Source organism: Epinephelus moara, chromosome 8 (genome assembly GCF_006386435.1).
Source record: "Epinephelus moara isolate mb chromosome 8, YSFRI_EMoa_1.0, whole genome shotgun sequence".
Classification (NCBI taxonomy): domain Eukaryota; kingdom Metazoa; phylum Chordata; class Actinopteri; order Perciformes; family Serranidae; genus Epinephelus; species Epinephelus moara.
In genome coordinates, this window is record NC_065513.1 from 40,055,008 (window position 1) to 40,077,013 (window position 22,006).

Consider the following 22,006-nt stretch of genomic DNA (forward strand, 5'->3'; position numbering starts at 1 on the left):
AATGAACTAAGAGGATTATGACATTATAAGGCAGAAATTAAGGAAAAGCATAATAAGACTGCTTAAGTCAAACTTCTGTCCGTCCCATTCTTGTGAGTGAAATTTCTTTAAATTTGGCACGAACGTCCACCTGGACTCAGAAATGTACTGAATAGATTTTGCTGGTTGTAAGTCAAAGGTCAACGTCACTGTGACCTTGTCTGTCTCATTCTTGTGAACGCAATATCTCAAGAACACTATGAGGGATTTTTTTCAGATTTGGCACAAACGTTCACTGAGGCTCAACAATGAACTGATTACATTTTGGTGGTCAAAGATCAAGATCGCCGTGACCTTGCCTCTTTTTCTTATGAAGGGAATATCTCTTGGAAAAAAAGAATTTCTTCAAATTTGGCACAAACGTTAACTTGGACTCAACGATGAAATTATTGGATTTTGGTGGTCAGAGGTCAAGGTTGCTGCAACCTTGCATCTGTCTTATTCTCATGAATGCAATATCTCAAGAAGACCTTGAAGGAATTTATTCAAATTTGGCATAGATGTTCAACGATGACATGATTAAATGTTGGTGGTCACAGGTCAAGGTCAATATGTTTTTAGCCATAACTCAAGAATCCCTATGCTAATTATGACAAAATTTCCCTGTTGTACAAATATAAGTGTTTTCAATCAACCTACAAAAACGTTTTAACTTAAGCCGACATACTGAAGTGAGGAATGCTGATATCTTAAATCTATGATGATTTCAAGATCTGCATGTATTACTTGATTAAGTGACAATTCTGCAGCTAGGTGATCATAATTATGAGTGCAAATATTACTTTAGATTATTTGGCATCTTATTCTCAGGTACAGTGAAGATCAATTCTAAAAAGGTTTTGACAATATAACACTAAAACATGTAAAGCCAACAAAGACACTCATGAGTTCCACTGAAGATAAATTTCAGTGCAAGGGAGCAGGTTCACTCTGTAGGTTCGGATCAGTCAGGTGAAAGTGTTGAAGCAGGTCCACAGCTGTGTTTATCCCAGTCGGGTCATACTGCGCAGTCACAGCTCACACTCAGTCGACCTCTTCATCTGAGACACACATCACTGAACTGAGGCATCTGAAAACTGAAAAGACATTTAATAAAGAAGCTTCACTGTGGTTGTGATTCAGCTGCACAGCCTGGTAGTGTTGTCACGATGGCAGAATGAGAGTGAAACCAGTGCAAGTGATGAATATCCAAAAATTAATTACGACTGTGACTCCATAGAAAACAAGAAAAATACATCAAGAAATTGGTAACAATATAGAAATACAGATATTAACTGTAAGCTGGGATTGAGTTGAAGATGTGTTCAGACTGTTTTCAGTTGATGGATCAGACTTACTGATCACTGCAGTCATTTTTTTTAAACAGTTGGGGGTCCTTCCCCATGAATCAAGAAATTTTGAGTGTAAAACACTAAATGTCCTGCACTCTCATGCTTTTTTATGCACTGCTTGTGCTTTTTCTGCATCAATTTATGTTTGAAATGTAAGACACTAGTGTGAGGCAGGATGTCCACCAGAGTCCGTTTCATTCCATCGGCACACTGACCAGTCGCTAGCTTGGCGTTGGCTTGAAGCAGGAGCAGGAGCGTTGTACAGATAGTTGGCTCGTTAATCCCCGGCAAAAATGTGCAGTCCACAAACCCACTGCCACCAGTGTGAGGCAGGTTGCCTTCTTCTGTGGGTAACTTGATCCAATTTAATGTCCAAAAAAGAACGTAGGAGATGAGGAGTAGATTTGTAAATACACAACAAAAGACAATCTACTGGATACATCCTCAGGAAATAAATTTTATCTTACACCAGGAACAGCGCCGGTTTTTAACCCCAATTTGTCATAGTAGCCAAATCGTGGGATTTTAGGGAACTTCTTGGTTTATCACGTGATGCTATTGGGCCCAAAATTACTTTTCCCTACAGACTTTCACTGTGAAAAAGACAGTGGATCATTTCTTTGAGTGTCACAACCCCCCAAAATGAGTTGTTTCACCATCAGGATTTGATCCATTCGGTCTGATAACATTTAGAAAATCTAGAAGAGCCACACGATTGAATCATTTTATCCCCATTCGAGGGCTAAACAGGAAGTTAGCTGTCTGGCCGGTGAAGTCTCTGATACACTTGCTCTATGTGCCCAATGATGTAGAAAATAAGGGTAATTTCATACCCTGGAAATCAAGCTTTTTTGGCTTCATGCACCACTAAGGGACTTTCATAGGAATGAATGGGGCCCTGCCTCCAACCCTGTATGTAGTTCTCTTTATACATCCATGTGGAAAGGTCATGATGCCTCCTGCTTCAACTGCTTGCTTCATCGTTTTCCATTTAATTCCAGATTGCAATTTGAGGTTGCATCCAGCACCACCTACTTTGCTGTAGGCATTGTTGCATCTTTGAGTGACTTTCTAGCAGTTTGTCAAATGCACATATTCTTAATATTGAGGGAGGAATTGTTCCCTGTTTCCCTCCCCAAATATCTTTGCCTGTGACTGCAGTAAATAAACAGACTGCAGAATCATCAGTGACAGTCCTCTTCCTCTGTGCTTGTTTACACCACCTGCAGTGGAGTGGAGCAGTTTCTGATTGCATTTGCTATAAGTATTAAACTCCTTGTTGTGATGCCTGCCAGCTGTGTTAAAGTTAAAGGGTTGGTCATCGTGACAACTCTACGTGCTCAGCTCATGTGTAGCTCTAGCTGGCGTCGTGCATGTGCTCCAGCTGTAGCTCTGATCCTGTTTCTCCTTCCAGCTTTCCACTAACAGCTTCTTTCCTTCTTTTCTTTTCTCTCTGTCTCTTCTTCTTCCTCTAACCTCTGGTGCTGTCTGGCTGTTCATCTTCGGCCTGGTCCATCTGCGCGGCTGCATGTGTGGGTGTGTGTGTGCGCATATGGGTGTGTGTATACCTGTGCTTTTTTTTTGTGTGTGTGTTTGTGCCTGTGGGTGTGTATTTGCACTTATTTTGGGTTGTGTACGTGCATGTTTGTGTCCAAATGTGTCCTGGTGTGTGTGTGTGTGTGTGTGTGTGTGTGTGTGTGTGTGCGTGCTGCCATGCAGTCGTGCGGAGCAGGTGCCTCCCTGCCTGACTCATGAGACCTCGCTGCCCTCGCCTTGGGGCACGCCAGCACTCGCCAGGAAGAGGTAGCTACAGCGCTCTGCCACTTTCTTCACCCTCATCCTTTCTTCTCCATTTTTCTTCACCCTCAGTCGACACTAAGAGCGCCCACTAGTGGCAAAATGTTCATCAACTCTTCTAACTGTCTCGTGAATCTTTAAGCTAATCATGAAAATGTGCCGAGGTAGAGTTGCTTACCATCAGTTGAGTTAGACTTCCACAACACTTTACAGCTGTTCAACATTTATTGTCCACAACTCATGATTATTTTCATTATCTAATAATCTATTGAATATATTTTGGAATATATTTATTCATTATTTAATATTTAAAATGTCAAACAATAATGAAAAAAGCCCATCACTGTGTTGCGGAGCCCAACTACAAATTGTTTTGTCTGACCAGCAGTCCAAACGCCAAAGACTCAAATTACAGTAAAATAAGAGGGAAAACAGTTAGTCAATTGATTGATAAGATGATCTGCAAAAACTTAATCGGCACCTGCTTTGATAATTGATTAATTGTTCTGGACTTTTTCAAGCAAATTGCCAAGTGTTTGATGGTTGCAACTTCTCAAATATAAGGAGTTTGCTTCTTGTCTTACGTTGTGAAATTGTAATGACCTTTTTTTTAATTTTATTTTAAATTTTGTAGACAAATTTATTTATTAATTAATCTAGAAAATGATTGGCAGATAAATTAATACTGAAAATTCTTAGTTGCAGCATCTAAATCATATAAAATTGACAAAAAATAACCAAACCCTCACATTTATTTTCTTTTTTTTTTTAATTTAATTTTAATTTTATATACTTTATTAATCCCCACGGGGAAATTCAATTTCGTCACTTTGTTGTCATACACACACAGGCCCAAAGTACACACACATGCACAAACAGGACCTGTACAAGCATTAAATGCAGAGATGTCAGAGTGAGGGGGCTGCCCATGGACAGGGGTCCCGAGCAGTTGGACATTGGGTGCCTTGCTCAGGGGCACCTCGGTAGTGCCCAGGAGGTGAACTGGCACCTCTCCAGCTACCGGTCCACGCTCTATATTTTGGTCCGGACGGGGACTTGAGCCAGCGACCCTCCTGAAAAGAAGCTGTGATCAAATGATTGTTGCTGATAAATCACTTAAACAATAAATCAGTCATCAAAATCTCTATAAATTAATATTCTGTTGATCGACTAAATGGTTAAGCAACCAGTCATGTCAGCACTAGTTTTAAATTTAATTCAGTTCCTTTTATTCTCATCGTTTGTTTTTTTTAATTTAACCTTTATTTAACCAGGAAGTCCCACTGAGATTGAAAATCTCTTTTTCAACAGAGACCTGGCCGAGGTAGCAGCCAATCAAAACACATTTAAATATGCAGCAAATGCAACATATAATACAAAAATCCACAATAAAACAACAACTATTCAAACACAGTGGCCTCTCAAGAAAAACAAGCACATGTCTCTGTCACCACATTCTTTATGATGCCCTTAAATTCATCGATGGATATAACGGTTTCTAATTTTAGATCTTTTTGAAGATTGTTCCATGTCCAAGGTGCAGAGTGGGAGAATGCAGTTTTCCCCACATTGTAAATGAATACAACGACATTCAATGCACAGAATAAAACAGAGCTCATTTAAAAGTAATAAATTAATAATAAAGGTTAAAGGATAAAATATAATTAATTCATACTCTAAGCACACACACACACTGCACACATATGCACGTATATATACGCACTCACAAGCACTGCCAACATGTTGTGAACATAAATTAAGTTAAAATTATTTGCACATAATATAAATAAATAAATAAATAAAGTTATTCCACACGATGTACGTATAAATAATAAATAATACTGGCTGTGTGATTTGAGTGCAGCTTTCTCTTTATAGACTGCAAATTCCTCTACAAATAATAAATGTAAAAGATATTCTTGATTCTGTTGATCTCCTTTTACGTCTTGATTCACACTCAGATGGGATGAAAACATAGCGTACAGATAGAGTGGTGAAAATGACTACATGTTACACTTCTTCCTGTGGAAAAATCTGGCTGCCGACAGCCTTCAGAACAGTTGGAGCAGTGAAAAAAAACCATTAAAAAATCAGCACCGTGCGACAAACCAACAAAAAAAAGAGATAAATGATGAATGACTCCTGTTGTTACCACCACAGATACATTTCTGTCTTAACACTTTATTTAAAACACTTCTCACAGCTCCTCTCAGGCAGGGAAACACACACAGAATCAGCCAAGTTACTGTCAGTCTGAAGAGGCATTTTTCCTCTCATCACATTCCTCCTCACCCTCCCGCTCCTCCCCCTCCTTTTCTTGTCTCCTCTCTCTGCTAAAGTTGCCCCCTCCACCTAAACCCAGACTCTGCTGCTCTTTGAATTCCATTAACAAAGGGAAAACGGCTGGGACGGTTAAAATGTTCTCTGCCTTAGTGAGGTCTAATAACAGTCAAGGTGAAACTGGGGGTCTCCTCTCAGTAGCTTCCCCTTCTGTCTGTCTGGATCCACTCCAAGGCTGCATATTCATGAGGTGGACTAATTTGACAATTACAGATGATAAGGCCCTCGTCCTTGCTTGTGTACCTCACTGTAAACTCCTCTTTGTGAACTCAATTGCTTTTTTAAAAACACTGTTCCTCCCTCACAGCCATCATTCAACAGCCTTTAAGTTTCTGTGATTGTAATGTGATTTCATGAGGATTGTAAAACAGTTTTCTGTACTCAGAATTATCTCACAACACATGAAATGTGAGGAAAGCTAGATGCTAATTGCTCACTGTTTGCCTGGTTTGATTCAAATGAAAACATCTCCCATGATTTAATCTCTATCTAAATGATGCTCAGCAGCTCCAAAACATCTTGTGCAATGAGCTTTGCCTTGAAGAACAAATTGCAGCAATCAGTGTTTCGATTATCACGTTTGTGAGAGTCTAGAAAATTAAACCCAGGCTCTGTCAGTGTTGCATATCAGGATATTTCCACTGCTGACACCTGACTACGTCCACACTGAACTGACTGGATCTGAAAATAGGTGTTTATGACAAGATCTTCATCCACACGAAAAAATAACAGCGAAATGGCTAAATCATATAGTCGCAAGAAAAAAAATGTTGGCAATGGACCGTCTCCACAAACAACAGATATGTTACATTTGTACGTTATTGTGTAGCAGATACCTCAACAATGCCTCGGTTTAATGTGTGGTCAGGTTTCGGCACAAAAATTACTCGGTTATGTTTACAAAAATATAATGTTTTGGTTTTGGTGGCACAATCCCCACTGGAAATACAGCAATGTCTTGGTAAAAAACAATCGCTTTTTTGGCACTATCCAAGCAGGAAATGCAGCGATGTCTCAGTAAAAACCACCACTTTTGGTTGTACTACCTTGACAGGAAATGCGGCAACATCTTGGTAAAAAGTACAACCGCTTTTTGTCGCACTATCCCCGGTGTAAAACCAGTGATGGGTCACCTAAAAACGGCCATGTTTGATGGACGTAAAGCTGCTGGAAACAAAGTGATGACTTGTTAAAAACAACCGGTTTTGTTGGTTGTTGGTTTCAAACAGTGGTCCACAGCTTGGCAGCGTCTCGCCAAGGGATCACCCTTGAAACTTAAGAAACGTTCATAAGATTCGTATAAAACATAGAAATGTAGCCTATTAATGGTTTGCAGAAACGTACAATGCCAACATTTTCTTCTGGTGACAGTGCTTCGAACCCTTCCTTCTGTTCACCATGGCTTATCTACATACTGAGCATTACATACACTGTTAACACAGCAAAGATCAAGATTTAACTCTTCACATTTACGTATATTTCAATATCTGTTTAGGTGTCCAACAAAATACGCTACGATTTAGTCATTTATATTAAAATAAGCAGACAATATTATCCACTCTGGAGATCATTTGGCTGTGTAACATACTGGGTTAATGTTGAAGGAAAGCCAAGGCGTGGAGAAATTTGGCCGACTAAGTGTCAACGTACTCTGAAGCTGTGTCTCAAATTCATGTCACATGTTAAATCTAAGTAGAACTGCAACAGAAAATGAATCGGCAACTCTTTTGACAATGGAATAATTGTTATAGTAATTTAACAGCCAAATGTTCGCTCGTTTCATCCTCCTTAAATGTGACGACTTAACAGCAAACTGAATAGCTTTGGAGTTTTGGATTGCTGGTCCGATAAAACACACCATTTGAAGGCGTCACCTCGGGCTCTGGGAAATTACACTACCCTCTGACATTTTATTGAGAAAAAATTAGATAAAGAATAATGGACAGTTTTGTAGATAATGAAAATAATTCTTCGTGTATCATTAGATAACCCTAAATCTAAGCAGGTCTCCAGTATGTGGTGAGTTCACGCCTTAAATCTGACAAAAACATCTCAAAAATAGGCAGGATGCAGATTAAAAATGACCTGTGAGTGAATTAAAAAAAAATTGGGGATAGTGGTTTAACACCTCAGAGAGGAGGAAATAACTACTAAATTCTTTGGATGTGTATTTGTCAAGTGTAATCCGCAGTTTGATTGACATGCATTGGTGCGTGTATCGTATCATTTCCTGTTAGTATACAAGAACAAAACAATATACTTTTCATATTAACAGTGAAAACAGTACACTAACACCATTACTGCATCATATACACTATATGCAGTTAGTGTGTTGTATGGACTTTGGACCCACTGCTTGTCTCCCCCTCATTTGCTTGTGCAAGCTCTGACCACCATGTTGAATCACTGCTGGAGCTTCTTACATAGCCCGCTGTGTCTGTGCGTCGTAACTTTGTCCATACCTGTCTTTAAATGCAGCAGAACATAATTTCACATGTCCATTTCTACTCAAAAACTATCAAAGAGGCTGCGAGCCAGTGGGAACACGAACAACCCAGTTAGCTTCCTGCCCCACATCCAACCCCTCCAGCACTTTCTGCTGACTCCAGCCCTTTCCAGCTCCACATCTCTCCTGAGGGGGGATTTGCCACTCTGTAATTTGCATCGCGGCAACACGCCTATTTGTCTAATTGCCCCGCTGCAGGCCCTGGCAGAGCTCCTGCTCTCTGCACACGAGGAGGGCTCGACTGACACCTTGATCCCTGAAGTGTGAGGAGCGCTGAGTCATGTTGAAGAAAGTTGGAGTCAAAGTGTTAAATACAATGCTTACATTCATCCAGTGATGATTATTTACGTCCTCTTTATAGGAATGTTTCCATTGATTATCTGGAGGACACTGTATCTGTATATCTGAATATTTAGCAGCCACTTTCTGTGTTTCTGTGAGCCAGTTACATATTTTACAGTAAAGTAGGGCCTCCAAATAAAGCTCGAGCCTCAGAGTAAACAGACGAGTGGCGAGTGTGAATATTCTGCCTCGGACTGAACTGAAATTAGGATGATTTTATGTTGTTTTAATCAGCATATTCTCATAACCATATCAACAGGAAACAGCAGGGTTCCCTGCAGCAAAACAATGTTAAGGACAAAACACAGTATTGTTGTTTCTTCTTGCCAGACTTTTACGTTTGACTCATCTCCATCACTTGTGTTGAGATCGTTGTGTTCTGTAAAGCACTTAATGGCAGATATATCAAAGATGTGTGAATAACTTTGGCTTGACTGAACATGACTTTCTCTCTCCCAGACAAGGCTACTACGGTACGTCGGGCCCTCCCGCCCCGGTCAAAGCCCTGACAGACCTGAAGCTCCACTTGGCCAACACCTCCCACCCCGCCTCCTCCTCGTCTTCGTCCGACATGGTGGTCATCCACCCAGGGGCCGTCCTGGCCATGCTGGACCTGCTGCCCTCCGTCTGCTCAGACAGTCAGCCAGAGGTGAGGAAACGCAATGAGGAAATGTGCTAACACGCACTTCCTGATGAAGTGGGTGAAGGGGTTACAGGCAGGGCCGGGATATAGCTTTTAGTTTCAGTTTGTGTTTTTCAGTTATTTTCAGTGTTTCAGTGTTTTTTATGTGTCAAAGCCATCCAGATTGTTTAATGTGCATGTATCTTAAAAAGAAAACACTATATTTTACATTTTGTGGAGACTGAATTTCGAATTTGTTAACAGCTAATCAAGAAAATGCTGGCAAAATCAATGAAATCTCAATGTATGAGTTGTACATGGACCCTAATATTCCACTAGTAATCAGAGTACTGAAAATGCCTCATGTTAACACCTCAATCAGAAGAGACTGGCCTGATGAAAAGAAATTCTTAAGCAGATTGTGAGGGGAAGTATAATCCATTGATAATCTGTTCAGCAGGAAAATATTAGCGCCTAATACGCATGTAAACGTGAACCTGACCTGATATCTCTGTGGCTGGAATAAATACATTCTTTCTGCTCCTCATGGAGGGGAAACATTAGGTAACGTAGCTGGTGCGTGTGCTGCACATTACACACCGCAACAGCTATTTCTATGAGTCTCCCTCTGCTGATTTTGACAGAGAATTGTTCATAAATTCAAAAGTATTAAGTGCTATGTTCTTATATGAGTGCTCTGATTGATAAATGAATTCTTTTACTTTAAAACTGTAGCCTTATGTAATGTTGCTGTTACAGGTTGCAATGTGGAGTTGCTGGACACACCAGTAGCCAACCCGGTCTCACTCTTAATTCGTTTTAATCAGGCGCTTGGGCTGCGACTTCCGGCGTCAGACACCGACAAAAAAGCTGCTCTTTAATGTGGGCATGATACGCAACTAGTCGCTGTTAAAGTTTAACAACACATTCTCACTCTGACCTCGTCACATATCGACGTTTGGTCCTGGACTTTCCACGTCCAGATACGACCTCCAAGATACCCTGGGTGTGTTGGTCGTTGACGTTCTGGGACGCCGTGTCAAGTTCTGCCTGCTACATGCATTGTCTTCTTTCAAAATACACTTCTGTTTTCACAGGAAATTTAATGTTTACATACAGTGTCTTTCAAAATAAAAGCACTACATTGGTACAACACCGCAAATTGATTTTTTTTTTTTTTTCCCCCTTCAACAACAAACACACGTAAGAAAAAAAACATGTGGTTGGATTTAAGCAACAAATCACGTGGATGGTTGGTTGTATAATCTTACGGGACCTGAACTCCGCTCTCCTGGGTGAAAATCGGTGTTGGTTGGACGCATCCACCCACCCTTCTCTGACTTCTGCCCCCTGAGCTTTCATTCTTGTCCTACTGCGTTTCTCACTGATGCTGCTGGCAGCCATTAAACTCAGCCCAGTAGCCCGCCTGTAAGATGTTTAGGAACCATTGGTAAATTGTAGTGACAGCCAGTTTTGCGTCTGTAATTTGCAGCATCCTGAGCTACACTTACATTATTTACTTCTAAGGTGCAACCAGTTCTTCTCCTACTATACTCGATGTATTGAATGAATTGAATTTTAGCAATGAAGTTGGAAAAAATCCAATTCTTCTGTTATATTTCTGGCAGATAAGACTCTTTTATTCTGCTTAAATGCTTTGGTGCATGTGAACGCACACCTCATCAGATTCCTCTATTTAGAGTCCATGTAAACAGATATATTTGAATCTCTTATCAGAGTTATTGCAGTCAGATTGCCCAGATTGTCCATGTCCTTGCAGCTGTAGACACAACAATCCTGTAAATCAAATATAATGTGAGAACTAAAAGCCTCTTCCTGTTTCCCTCCAGCACGCCCTGGACCTGCAGCTGGCGGTGGCCAACATCCTCCAGCTCCTGGTGAACAGTGAGAGGAACCAGCAGGTGTTGTGCGAAGCGTGCCTCCACCAGCGGCTGCTGCAGCGCTGCAGTCAGGCCCTGGGCGACGAGGACCATCCGTTGCACCCTCCGCTGCAGAGGATGTTTGAGAGGCTGGCCTCACAGGCCCTGCAGCCGATGGCACTAAGGTACTGGACCTGGCTAAAATTTTACCTACTACATCTCTAAACTTAACGTGACCTGCCAGACTCAAACTGGTTATCGCCCCATTAATATTCTACTGTTAGTATGTCAGCGGGACTGTTCATAGAGGTGAGGTTTTCCCATTTGGGAAGCTTAATCTGCTCTGACAGGTTTCAGCATGTGAAAGAGGGCTATGTATGCAGACTAACCCAAGCGATTCTCATTTCCCGCCTGACTAGTTAAGTGAGGTGGGAGGTTGGGGTGAAGAACGGGGGAGAGTTATTTGACATGCACATGGTTGACTCTTTTTATATGTAAATCCCCCGGCTGATATTCTCTTTCCCCTCATTGTGCTGGAGGTAAACATATCTGTAGCTGTCAATCTGTTCCCACCCTCCTCTCCTGTCTCCTCCCTGTTAGTCTGTCTGCCTCACTCGTGTGCTGTCAGTCTTCTTCTGTCACTTTACCTTCATAATTCTCCCCCCTGTGTTATTTCTCGTTCTCCGCTCTGCTAACGTCAGCCTCAGCTAAGCTCCCGAGTCTTTGTGTCTGTGGTGTCGCTCACTCAGCGCTCAGGCGACTGACACAAACCATCACCGGGACTCTTTGCGTTCGAGGCACCTACATGCCAGTCAACCTCATCATTGATTTTTAAACAGACTAAAATGTGCTGTTAACCACAGCTGTTGAGGAGAACAAGTCAACCTGCTAAGTAACTGCTGAATTTACATACTGCATACGTTTAGACGGACGCTTTTATCCAGAGTGCTTTACACATTCATGAGGACACAGAGGACGTGTTTATGATTGACTGTCCCTCTGGAAACACAACAACTGTACCCGGCAGTGTTGGAGCCACCTGCTCCCCCACATACTGAGCCACTGCAGACCTTAGAAATAATTCATAAAAACAATTGTACCACATGATGATAAACAGGTCAAAACATATTGCATTATAGCAAAAAACCCATCACATAATACAGTTACAGACAGAATCCACTGTCACATGTTACAGTTGAATATTACGTGAATCAGTGTTCACATCTTTGGGTGTCAACAAGCCATTTCTCATCATTAAACATAAATGAGTGACATGATGGAGACTCTCTAAATGTTTGTGGTACTGAATTCCACTGATGCGATGCCCTGAAGGAAGAAACAGCCTGACTGAATGCAGCTTTTCTGTACAAAATACTTTATTGTTTTACCTTAATATCTAAAGACACAGAAGTCACTCATGTATTGTGTAGTGTAGCCTTAGTTTACCTCCTCTACTTAGTAGCAGTTTCATGTCGTAATGTTATTCTTTCTACTAAATTACACCCATGAACTGTACCACCACATGGAAGGAAGCATGAATCTACTGCTAGCTCACCTAGCATCACTCAGCTAGCTAACGTTACAGCTTAACCGAGGTGAATGCCATTAATGTTTACATCTTGGGCTGTCATGAACACCGGACTTTTGCCATGAATACATGCAGGCTTTCTGAACTGTCCCTGTAGAGTCACTGAATGGATTATGATACAGATGGAAGGTAAAATGCAGAGTCTGAGTTTGCCAAACGATGGCAACAATGAATTCATATATTTTAGTCAGGGTCACTCTAGTCAAAGAAAACTTTATTTCCATTACAGTATTATATATTGGGGGTATGGCTCTGTTCTGGGGCCTCTCTGCCCTTCCATGCGCATATGAGGAAAGCCTGAGGCAGAGAGAACACACCTCTCTGCCCTTCCATGCGCATATGAGGAAAGCCTGAGGCAGAGAGAGCACACCTCTCTGCCCTTCCATGCGCATATGAGGAAAGCCTCAGGTAAAGAGAGCACACCTCTCTGCCCTTCCATGTGCCTACATGGAAAGCTTAAGGCAGGGAGAGCAGCAGCGAAGACCCCCCAGGATCAGAACAGAGCAGCATCAATGACAAACAGAAATGACATTGATAAGTCAGACACAGCATGAAAAGGAGGAGCTGGGGTGGAGGCGGGTTGCAAAGCGGCTTGCAGAGGAAGCAACAACAGTAGGCAGGCCAGAGCAGTTTAAATAGGGCGCCCTGAATGAGATGTGCCAATTGGTTGCATCGAAAGGAATCGTGATCAATCAGCTGATCCATCAGTTGATTGGGCTGTTTGAGATCAGCTGATGTAGCTGGGGTGTGGGCTGAGCTTGACATCGTGTCCTGCCTGAACTAACACTATGCTCAATTAAATGGGGGCAAAAAATTGAGAGGGTATTTTACTTTAGTATGGTGAAATATGCTCAAGTAAAAACTGGTACGGCAATTAGGCAAAATTCAACAATAACAAGCATCAGAAGAACAGTAATAATCATTGCCAATTAATTTGTCCTTTTCTTTGAAGGCTTATTTCTCTTCTTGACATCCTGCTCTTCTTCCCCTCCAGGGAGTTCTTACGTCTTGGAAACCCTCTGAACTGCGGCGCCTGGGACAAGAAGCTACTGAAGCAGTACCGGGTTCACAAACCGAGCTCTCTCAGCTACGACGCAGAGATGAGAAGTAAGACAGTCGCAACTCTCTTCCCAGTTGTGATCACATGATAGTCACTTCATCAAGGGTCTCAAAGGAAATACTCTCTCTAGTGTTATGTATCAGATCTGTTTGGTAAATGGAGCTGCACTTGTATATTTTTTAGTCCTCTGACCACTCAAAGTGCTTTCTTTACACTACAAGTCACATTCACACATTCATACGCTGGTGACTGTTATAAGGTGCCACCTGCTACTCAGTTTTCAACACATTAACGCACCGATGGAACAGCCATTTTGTGGTTCAGTATCTTGTTCAAGGATACTTCAACAGGCGTACTGGAGGAGCCGCGGATTGAACTGCTGATCTTTCTATTAGTGGATGACCCACTCTACTTTCTAAGCCACAGCCAAAACCCAAGATTGACTGAGGGTACACACTGTTCTGCCATAACAACAGGGGGCACCTCAGAGAACCGTTCAAGTGTCATTAAAGTTCATTTTGATTGTCAGTGTCTTACCTAAAGTATTTAGCTTTCAAGTTAATGTTGGGAAAGTGGGTTTTTACCAGCAATTGCCTTAAACTGTTTCCAAACTGAACTGAAGACCAGGTTGGATTTTTTTTGTTATAAGCAGTCAAAAAACAATCAAGGCGGGTCAAAATGGTGCATGCTAAAACTGCTTTTAATGAATTGTCAAGTGAATATAAAAGCAGTGCAAATCCATACAAACAAACAGATGAAAGAACGAACATCTAGTATCAGATATATGCAGTTTGTGATGCAGTCTTGTGACGTTATTTGAATTTGTGGGCAGAAATGACAGCCTCTTTACAGCTGAGCATATCAGTTTTTAATAGCTGAGAATTGAAGAGTTCAGTCCTTCGCAGCCCTCCTGTACTTTTATGAAATGATAATGTCATTTGGGAGCCGTTTCCATCCGCCACAGTGAAACCAGCTTCCTCCTGGGAGAGAACGTTTCATTCTGTGCTAAAAGCCTGGAAAAAGGTCGTCAATCTTCCAGTTATTCTGCTCCTTTCCTTTGCTCCCTCTCTGCGAGATCACTGGGACGAATCCTGCGGTGAATAGGCCGTGATTGCAGAGGATGAGCTCTCAGTTGCCATTTAATTGTCGGGTTAGAATTACGAGCACCGGCTCGGTGGTGGAAAGGGGACGATTCTGTAGGTTTTCAGAAAGGTTCAGATGATTGCAAAGTCAGTGGAACTGCCTGGCTTTAGTTTATGCGACCCTGACATTTTACAGTGCAGCTTATTTCCTCAGGGTTTATAGGAAGAGTTGTAGGGACCATGAGGTGTCTTAAGCAAAGCACCAACTTGTAGGAAACCCAGAGTCGTCTTCTTGGCCTCTGATTAATATCCAGTTAATGTGTAAAGTCCCTGTTTAAACAAAGATCGTCTCTCAACTGTGAATCTGCTACAAATGGTTTGTTTTCTGTTAACAGCCGTTAATGTTTGTAATTTTGTGGGCTCCTCAGCATGTCCTAATTGCTCATTGTGTCTCCTCTCGGCTGAGAATGGATATTAAGTCCCGACTAATTACTGCTCTTTACAAGCCGCCACTGTTAGAACACACAGGGCTATCTTTCTCTGTCTGTGAGAAGATAATCCAGGATGGGTTATTGGCTGCCAGTGCTGCGTGTTGCAATACCTGCTTTAATTTGTCTTTGTTAGACAAAGACTCCCAACAAGCAGTCCCAACAAGCAGTCATCCATGTTCTTGGTAGAAGGTAAAATACTGTACGTCAGACCAGAGGTTAATTCAACTCCTTATGGGACAATAAATATCCAGGCTTGATCTAATGCTGCCCAGATACAGCCGTCTGACATTTCTGAATGAAAAAATAAATGTCTTCTATAGATTAATGCACCTAATGTGGGCTTCTCTAAACACATAGAAGATTCTCTAAACCCAAAATGCCGTCACAGCCTGTTTTTGCAGTGGCGGAGTTTGAAAAATAGGAGAGGAGAAAAAAGTAAAGAAACCTCAGCTATTCATTTATTGCTACATAATACTAGAGTCGGCAGGCAAGGGCAGAGAAAGAGGAAAAGAAATGTATGAAAGCTATGAGGATTTTGGTTCCATTCAAAGAGCACAAGAGGAGGTACGGGCAGAGCTGTCATTATTCTCACTCCGGGCTCTGGACCTGGTGTGAAAAAGTCCATTTGTGTCTCTTCTTCTGGATCACAGGCCTTAAATTAGATGTGCCTTAGCATTGGATCAAAACTTTTTTTCCCATATTTTAGCTGGTTATAAGGCAAACTAATGGATTTAAACTAGTAGTCCCACCTTTGATGTTGGTTGAGTTTATCCTCAATTAAAGTTTTGTCCTTCCTGACTTCACAGACAGTATGACCATGTCCATGGAGGGCTTCGGTCCAGACAGCGTCTTCGCCACGCCAGCGGAGGACAACGGCCAGTATCGCATCAGCCGCAGCCTTGTGCGCTCTGCAGAGGGCAGCACCGTGCCCCTCACTCGAGTCAAGTGCCTGGTGTCCATGACAACGCCCCATGACATACGCCTGCACGGATCGGCCGTTACGCCTGCATTTGTGGAATTTGACACATCGCTGGAAGGCTTCGGGTTAGTCAGCATGAACATTATAAACTTAAACTGTTTACACGTGTGGTCTTTGTCATCGGTCTTTCCTTTTTTATCCAGGGAAGGGGGCACATGCTTTTTACACTCCTCAGGTAAACTGCACTAACAGTCTTAGTTCTCAAGGCGAGGGTTGGGTACCGTTCACATTTGAACCGCTAATTGCAGCTGATCGGTGCTGAAGTAATAGTTTTGACTCACGGAGCAGCTGCAGAGCTCTGTGGCTCGCTTCCTGGCTTCAGGGTGCTCCGACATACATGAAGTTGAGGCTGGCAGCTCTTGTCTAGGCCCAGCATTCTTACCTAGATGCACTCTCAGATACCAGCATTTTGCACATGTGGAGTTAACATGCACTGGTTCTATGAAGTGCTGACATAATCCAGTTGGCACCCTTAGAAGTGCTGATTTTGGTACCTAACCCTACTTATGGCTCATATGTTTTTCCTGTTTACACATCCGGCAGACACAAAGCAGCATTTGCATTTATTTGAGATAGTTTCAGTCCACATTATGAATTTAGTCATTCAATCCTTTTATCTCTGATTTGGTCTCCACCATTGTGAAAGAAATATATCTGGCTCCAGATGATAAATGTTCCACTTTCTTCACCAGCTTGTTGTTTACTTTAAAGCAGCTGCCTGCTGCTGCTGGGAACAGCTGATGGGAGCACTGAGACTGGACTGTAACTGTGCCATTAAACTAAAACAATAAGCTAAATGAGGCCTTAAACCTCAATAAATCTGAGGAGGGCTGCAGCACTGAGCGATAATTCTCTGAGTCTGTCCCTTCAAGCGACACCTTTAATTTTTCCAGTCATTACATTTGGTAATTTGATCCATTGTTAAAATAAGAAATACTTTATTGAGGAACTTTAGGAGTAGCTATCGCCAAAAGGATGTATGATAAATGCAACGAAGAAGGTTTAAACTGCCTCTAAAGCCTCTTTCTGTCTTCATTGTCTCCTTCAGCATGAACCAGTCCTCATTACACACTTTCAGAAAAGCTGTTGCAGCAACAGATGATGCCACTCCTCTGTAAACCACTTTCCTCTAAATCTCTCTCTTTATGGAGCAATTTTTCTCACCACTGACACACACACACCTCGGGATACCGCACGTTATTTTTTCCCTGCAATTTAACAGGTTGTGCTTTTTATTTATTTATTTTTGTATTTATTTTTTTTTACCTCTGAGCAGCACCTGCAACTGTCTCTGCAGGAGGCTGTTATTCGCCTCCAGTTGTGGAGCCGCGCATACAAATAGGTTCATTTTCCGCCTTTTATGTCACACGACACCCTCCGCTTTGTGGGTGCTGCTGCTGCTGCTGCTGTTGCTGCCGGCAGCCTCTTCTGCGCCCTGTGTGGTTTGTGTTGTATGTTATCGGCACACTGAACGTCGGGGTCAGTGGAGAAGATGGTGTGTGGGATGTCACCTTGGCGAAGCACCCACACACTTTTAGCCACAGGTACATGACACATGCACACATGTTACGCTGACACACAGTAAACAACTGTTGGGAGAAACTTAAGTCTATGATATGTTACATTCTTCATTAATATTCATAAGGAGACAGCTTTAAGGAAAGGGTGGACGTCTTACAAAAGGTCATTGTAGACATTTCTGTCAGTGAAGTGGCATGATGCCAAAGGTTATTTCGTCTGATTACCTGACCAGCATTGAGTCTCTACATAGCATCACTTTGATTCGGACTGTGTGAATATATTATGCTGCTGTAGATCACGGCAGCATAGGATGAATTTTAAACTTGAAATCAACCAGTCTGTTAGACCTTTACTCTCAAAAGATATGTCCCTGGTTATTTTACGTGTTGTTCTTCAAATACAGTTTCAAGGGCAACACACAGCAGCCACATTGTTAGGCATCATTTGACATACCTGACCTGACGCTCGTCACACATATGCCAGATTTGTCTTTCAGACAGAGGATGTTGTCAAGGTGCAGCAGCCTGAATGTGCCAAATAAAATTGATAAAAATGCTGCTTTTCTGGAGCAGGAAGATGGAACATATCTTGATGTGTTATCAGGCAGCATCTTGCGTCTAACGGCACCAGTGTGTTACGTTGCATATAAAATATATAGCCTCAGGCAAAGGTGGTTTGATGCATATCTTATGCTGCTACCTTGTCTTGCCCTCCATCATTCTTGATGACTTTCTGCTCCTTCAGTGTTGTGCTCTCCTTACAAATCTGTGGTTCTTCTTTCTTTTGCCTTTCTGTTGGGTGTCTGCTCAACTTGACATGAAATGTGGCCTCTTGTTTTCAGTGCTGAGAAGCTCAGAGGTTGCCAGAGTGAAGAAACACTACATATGACACTTAATGCACCATGACCTACCAAAAAATGACAGTGTTGTGATGAGATATTTTCACCTCAGTTTACTAGCTTTTTGTAGAGCTTTAAAACACCTGCATTTTCAAACCAAGCTAAAAAAAAATCCAGTAACTGAACCTTACATCAAGATTATTTTGTTGAACAACTACTTCTATGAAACTAATTTTGGCACATTATCAGCACACCCAGGGCCCCGTCCCTGCCTGCCGCCTGGCACACAATGCACTAGACCCTGATTTCTGTCCCTGTGGGTGATTGGCCCATACAGCGACAGCATCATGTTATTTTTTCGAGCTGAGCCCAACCTAGTCTGAGTGGACGGAAATTCGCTGCATAGATCAGCCTCTCATTGGGCAGAACGAGCCACCCGCTGAAGTCCCGTCCTACCACCTCCGGTTGTGTAGCAGTTTTCTAGCGCACCGTTGCTGTGGCACCGCCAAGAACGATTGTGATTGGTTGAAAGAAATAAAAAAAGCCAGGGCGTTTTTTTTCTCCAATCTTAAAGTGAGAGTCGGCGCAGCCAGACCTTTCTTTTCTTGAGAAAGGTCTGGTGAGCGAGACTAAGCCCAACCAGGCCCCATGGCCAAAGGCTCGGCCACCAGACACTCGCTGGCGAGCTCCCCTTCCAGGTCTGGCTCCAGGCAGGCACCCTAGGTGTCCCCAAAATGGTCAAGTTGCTCGAAGTCCGAATTGTCTGTTTCATCAAGGTCTTCTTGAATTGCTCTTAGTCTGGCCCCTCCCGTAGGACCACTTTGCCTTTGGAGACCCTACCAGGAGCAGGGACAGGACCCAGGGACACGCAAACCCCTCCACTACGTTAAGGTGGCAATTCTTGGAGAATTCTCGGCCGAAATTAGTGGGCTCAGACTTTGAGATAGGGTAAGGAGTTCGGGCATCTGGAGGGAGCTCGGAGTAGAGCCGCTGCTCCTTCACATCGAAGGGGTCAGTTGAGGTGGTTCGGGCATCTGATCAGGATCCTCCTGGGCCGTCTTGTTAGAGGTGTTTAGGTACGTCCCACTGGAACGAGGCCCCGGGGCAGACCCAGAACACACTGGAGGGATTGCATATCTCATCTTGCCTGGGAACGCCTCGGGGTCCCCCAGGAGGACCTGGAAAGTGTTGCTGTGGAGAGGGACGTCTGGGGTGCTTTGCTTGGCCTGCTGCCCCCACGACCCGGCCCTGGATAAGCGGATGGAAATGAATGGATGGATGGACTATTTCCAGGGTTAAGAATGATGAGTGAAAACTCTCATGACGATGCAATCTGTGGTGTGGCCCTTGTTGAATATCCTATGATTTAGGGCTGCATAAGCAGTGTGAAATTTAAGCCGCTGGTGTCCAGGTCCCTGTGTTTTATAGAAAAGATCATCATCGAGGGGGGCTAACTTTATTTTTATTTTTTTGTTTGTTTATTTGTCTTGCCTGTGTGGCCCTGTAGCATTCAGTGTCTCCTTTCCAACTTTGGAGGTTTTGCTGTCCATGAACGCAGCACAGGTGGAAGTCTTCTGTTTTTCCTTCAGCTGCGGTTTGTGGAGTTTTGAGTCGCAGGATTGATAATTGATCAGTTGTTCCAATCTGAGCTGATCAGATCAGATCGATGGATGAGAGGAACAGCTGTTTGTGAGTGAAAGCAAACTTTTTACCCAGCGCACCCTAGTTGTGCCCTTCTGTGGAGCAAATAATAACCAGTAGATATATTCCAACGGCGTACCTAATGAATGGTCCACCCCTAGATATAGAAAATCAAAATGTGGCGGCAGATGTTTTAATCGTGGCAGCCCATCTCAAACAAATAAATGTGTGGTAAACCCTGCCTGTTAGTTAATATGGATGTATGCAGAGAGTATTCAGGTTTATCGACTCAGGCGTTTGACGGAACAGAAACTTCTGTGAACCTCCGAGATTTCATTAGTTCTGCTGGTGTCAGAACTTTTTAAAAATCTTCAAGATCAGTTTCCTTATTAGCTTACTTATTTTAGAAACTCCTCTCCCCCTCAGTCACCATATTTCCTGGTCTGTAATTTCTCAGCTTTCCTGTTTTTTTTATCTGTTACTCAGAGAAGAACCCATTTGACTCGCTGCAGCAGCCGCCTCAGAATAGAACATGGAGTTTCTCCTGAAAACACAGCAAAGCAGCAGCAGCAGCAGCAGCAGCAGCAGCACACAGGGAACGAGGCACTGGCCCACTTTCTCCTCAGCATAAACAGAGGACACACATACCAGACACACACCACACACACACACACACACGCCTCACAAACCCATTCCCCTCCTTCCTCTCCCATCTGTCACCATGAAATATTGATGCCCTTGCTGCTATTAGGAATCACACACAGGCACTCTCTTCTCTTCGACACACACATACACATCTCCACTTTCTATCATGCGCAACATGCTTACACACACACTCAGACACATCAGCGCGCACTCACCCAGCCAGCCATCTCATAAGGGCCACCACTATCCAGCGTGGGTGGATGGGGGTGGAGGAGAAAAGACTCCTTTACAAAAAAAAAAAAGCATCTCACTCGGACTGAATAAAAAAGAAAAATTAGCATAGCCGGCCGGTGAAATCCCTGGAGTGTTTTATTTTTTCTTTAACCTAATCAAGGTGATGACTAACGGGGAGAAAAGACAGCGAACATGTAGTTACTATGAAGCAGCAGGGTGGTGTTGGTGCTGCCTCTTAAACAGAGTGTCTGCCCTTGAACAGTGTCCTTGAATAAGTCATTGAAATCCTGCCAGCTTCAGGGACGCTGTCCCGTAGATAACCCTGACCTTGGACCTTCCTGTTCAGGTTGAAAACCAAAAAGAGAGAGCCAAAATAAAATCAGGTCATTTTGGGACTCAGTTAGTGTCTCTGTCACGCACAATAAATTATACAGAGCTAGAAAAAAGATCTTATAGTGAGTGGATCACATGTCGGCCTGCAACTATCAGTTAGTTTTTACTACTTATTTGATGTAGTCTATACGTATACATCAATTGTTACTAAAATAAAATACCAGATTTGTTTTAAAAATTCCCCAAAGTCCAGGGGATGTTCTCAAATTGCTTGTTTTGTCTAAGCAACTGTCCAAAAACGAAAGATCTTTTCTCTGTTCTTTTTTTTTTCCAATGAACTTTGTTTACTGATTTTTTACACACAAATTGACAATAGTGTTAAAGCACCTATGAATGACAGTGTGATAGTAGTGCAATAAGAAAGAAAACCAACAAACAAACCAACAAAAAGAAAATACAATCTTAGAACCTACTATGGCGTTTAATTTGTCTCAAAACCCGTGCGCACACACAACAGTATCTGCGAGCCGAAAAGCATCCTCACGAGGGAGCATTTCTGCTCTGCACGCACAAAATGAGGTCTGTGAGCACAGCGCTGTGACAAGCGCACTCGACCCTCTCCACACGCACGCTCCACTCTCTCTACCTGCTTGGTTCTGCTCAACACTTGCATTTTGAGACTGGAGGTGCGGACAGTGACTGGGGTCTCCACTCCTTTGGCTGGTCACTTTCAACAC

At 42.7% G+C, this 22,006-nt stretch overlaps 1 protein-coding gene and 1 long non-coding RNA gene across 2 annotated transcripts in view; one reads left to right on the forward strand and one right to left on the reverse strand.

The window, feature by feature from the left end:
* The window catches only part of wdfy3 (WD repeat and FYVE domain containing 3), a 144,392-nt gene that overhangs the window by 53,451 nt on the left and 68,935 nt on the right, over positions 1-22,006 (forward strand). Inside the window, exons 14-18 of the mRNA XM_050051244.1 lie at positions 3,090-3,173; positions 8,815-9,004; positions 10,828-11,042; positions 13,440-13,552; positions 15,885-16,122. Of these exons, the coding sequence (XP_049907201.1) occupies positions 3,090-3,173; positions 8,815-9,004; positions 10,828-11,042; positions 13,440-13,552; positions 15,885-16,122 (840 nt within the window). The remainder of the gene's footprint in view (positions 1-3,089; positions 3,174-8,814; positions 9,005-10,827; positions 11,043-13,439; positions 13,553-15,884; positions 16,123-22,006) is intronic.
* The window catches only part of LOC126394435 (uncharacterized), a 310,194-nt gene that overhangs the window by 30,632 nt on the left and 257,556 nt on the right, over positions 1-22,006 (reverse strand). The window lies entirely within an intron of this gene.